The 3,001-nt window shown below is 40.1% G+C and overlaps 1 protein-coding gene across 1 annotated transcript; it reads left to right on the top strand.

Annotated features, from left to right (window-relative positions):
• Positions 1–1,831: 1,831 nt before the first annotated feature.
• LOC106819296 lies at positions 1,832–2,828 on the top strand (the record flags this gene model as incomplete). Its single annotated transcript, XM_014823942.1, is given in 1 exon segment — positions 1,832–2,828. A coding segment is annotated over 1 exon segment (937 nt), but the record flags the coding sequence as incomplete, so codon positions are not given.
• Between the last annotated feature and the right edge of the window lie 173 nt (positions 2,829–3,001).

The following is a 3,001-nucleotide window of genomic DNA, read 5'->3' as shown; positions in this document are numbered from 1 at the left end:
TAGGTTATTGACACTAAACTTAAACACGTACCATGGCATCTACTTCATACCCTGCTCGACTGCTTAGATATTTGTGTCATAATGTATCACTGGCACTGAGAGTTGCGCGAAGAGGCGGTGCAAGGTAATCATAATCAAAACATTAGACAGGACCTTCGCTCATTGGTAGATAGTCAAAAAAGTAGACGATAACCTAATTACCATTTGGTTGGCTGAAATGTACAGGGCTAAAATCAGTCTATGCAGGCAGGCACCTGTGCTCGCTGTGGAGTAATAAATTAAAACTCTGCATTGCAGCGGTGGGCATGTTTTTAGAAAACAGTGCCACAGTTCACCCATGCCATGGTAATGGATTCGCACGGTGTTTGCTAAATGTCGGATGCGGTAGCCACCTCTAGCATTCAGCGGTGCTATTATATAGGACTGCTTTAGAAATAATTATGATGTTAAGGAACCTGGTTCATAGTAGTAGACAATGTTGAATAAGGATATAAGACCTTCTCTGAGGCAAAAATAAGACTTTTTTACACGAGTTCTGATAGATCACCGACGAGATCAAGTACACAAATAATATTTATCTACACAGTTTGCAACAGAAGTTAATTCTCCGGGATATATATATATAAACAATTCTATCTAAAAACAATGTCGGAACAGTTTATAAAATATTGACAATGAATATTGTAAGGCTTGCAAAAATTAAGAACATTTAGGTACTTTTCATAGGTGCATCAAAGAGAACTAATAAGGGACCTTGTTTTACTTTGGCACAAAATAAGTACTTATAGGACTTTGGAAAGACCCGCTATGAACCCTGTAAGGAGTGTAACCTTGATCACAAACTTTTGTCTGTTTGCCAATTGAACGGCAAATGCAGCCTAACCTCCACACAGGTATGGGCTCTAATATAGCAAAAGGCAAGTTCAGTCCCTATTGTTAACAGTCAACAAATCAATGTTGTACCTCCTCTGAGGGTCAAGCCGTTTTCAGACACTTATTTTGCACGTGCAGTGCGAAGCACATTTCATGGTGCTTTCATAAGTATATATAATGGTAGGTCCCAGGCTGAACACAAAAATTTTTCATTCTGTCCGTTAGGCAAGGCCTCAGAAAATGTATGGATATCTGACCTTTCGCACACTTGCCTTTGACCTGAGTACAACTCAATTGGCCACACTGGTGATGGCCGTTGTCCTAGCCCATCACAGCCTCGACGCTTATGTTCAGATCTGGTTGTCCGGTCGGGCACAAGAAGCATTTTATTGCCGAATTTTGTTGACTTCGTCCAAAATTTACTTGATGCCATCTATAGCCAGTAATGTCCTCTTTTGGGTCAGTGCATACATATTATCGAATGTATAATATAGAATCTATGTTATATAATGATATATCTAGATAATTATACATATATCTAACTATATATAGATGTAGATACTATTATTATACACTCCTGAGATTTTTGCCAGTATTCCCTGCGTGATATGGCTCGACATACCTGGGCATGGTATGCCGCCAGACGCTTTGCATGCGTGTGTGGTATTACACTTAAATTATATATACCTCATTAAAATAAGTTCATTCGGTTGGTATAACAATATATAAATAACAAGTTAATTTTCTCAACCGTACTGGTACAGAACGTAACGCCTGACGTTTCGCCCCTGTCAGGAAGCTTTACTCAAAGCTAACTGAATTTAATCAGTTTTGACCACCAGATGGTGTGGTGGTCAGTAGCTTAGTCCACACGTGACTAAGCCTGTATCCTAAACTGATTAACTTCAGTTAGCTTTGAGAAAGCTTCCTGACAGGAGGCGAAACGTCAGCGGTACGTTTCATACCAGCACGGTTGAGTAACAATTAACTTGGTTATTTATATTATTCTACCAACCGAATGAACTTATTCAATGAGTTACGTTCACAACACGGTCAGAGAACAGTGACTGAAGTCCGATCCTTCGAAAGTTTGGAAAGAAAGATCGCAAGACACAAAAACCACCTAGTGTTTACGTTACGGTGTAAGGACGAAAATATCGTTCCGTCCAGTCTACGATTAAAATGCCCGATTCGTACGAATCGCGCCAAGGACATTATCGAGAAAGCAGAAAAACAACTCATAAGAGAGAGAATACGATCAGTAAGCTACAAAATCAAGCAATATGAAGACAACAGACTAGTGAAAATCAATGACCTAAAAAAAGCGCCACTAAACAATGGACTAAGACAGCGCGTCTTGCAGCACCTCGCGCATTCTCGTGAGACCGAATATAAACAAACAAAATGGCGGCAGCAATCGAAGTTTTCAACTCTACAGGGAAAGAAGGACAGATCTGTGACCACAACACTCGATTTAACAGGTACGCAACTCAAAAAGTGGGTAGTTAACATTTCTAAATACAAACTGACAACCGCAGAACAGTCGGTCCTAGCAAAAGGATTAAATTACGCCATCACCCCAAATAAAATCCCCACGGAAGAATTCATAGTAGCCACAGAACAAGCTTGTCACTCGATGCCGACAGCAGAAGCTGAAGATTTACGTATGAAAATAGCACACACCATGGGCATGGCTAAACTCCCAAAACCAAATATCACCAAGGAAGAGAAATCGGCCATATTTAAGCTGAAAAGGGAACCCAGTATCATGATCCTACCAGCAGACAAGGGAAAGGCTACAGTTGTGGTGGACAAGGACGACTACGAAAAACAAGTCAATACTATGTTGAGTGATGTAAGGACCTATGGAAAATTAAAGAAAGACCCTACAACGAAATATAAAAGCAAACTAGTGGCGATTCTCCAACGTCTGAAAAGAGAAGACAAAATTACTGTTGGGCGACATTTTCAGCCGTGGGATATAAGAACTTGTTACTGAGCTTCAGTAATTTTGTCTTCTCTTTTCAGACGTTGGAGAATCGCCCCTGGTTTGCTTTTGTTTTTCGTGGTGGGGTTTTTCTTTATTTTTCATTAGGCCTTTACATCATTCACCATGGTATTGACTTGT

The sequence above is a fragment of the Priapulus caudatus genome, unplaced genomic scaffold (genome assembly GCF_000485595.1).
Source record: "Priapulus caudatus unplaced genomic scaffold, Priapulus_caudatus-5.0.1 Scaffold3122, whole genome shotgun sequence".
NCBI classification, from domain to species: domain Eukaryota; kingdom Metazoa; phylum Priapulida; class Priapulimorpha; order Priapulimorphida; family Priapulidae; genus Priapulus; species Priapulus caudatus.
This window is presented reverse-complemented; position numbering and strand designations above follow the sequence as displayed.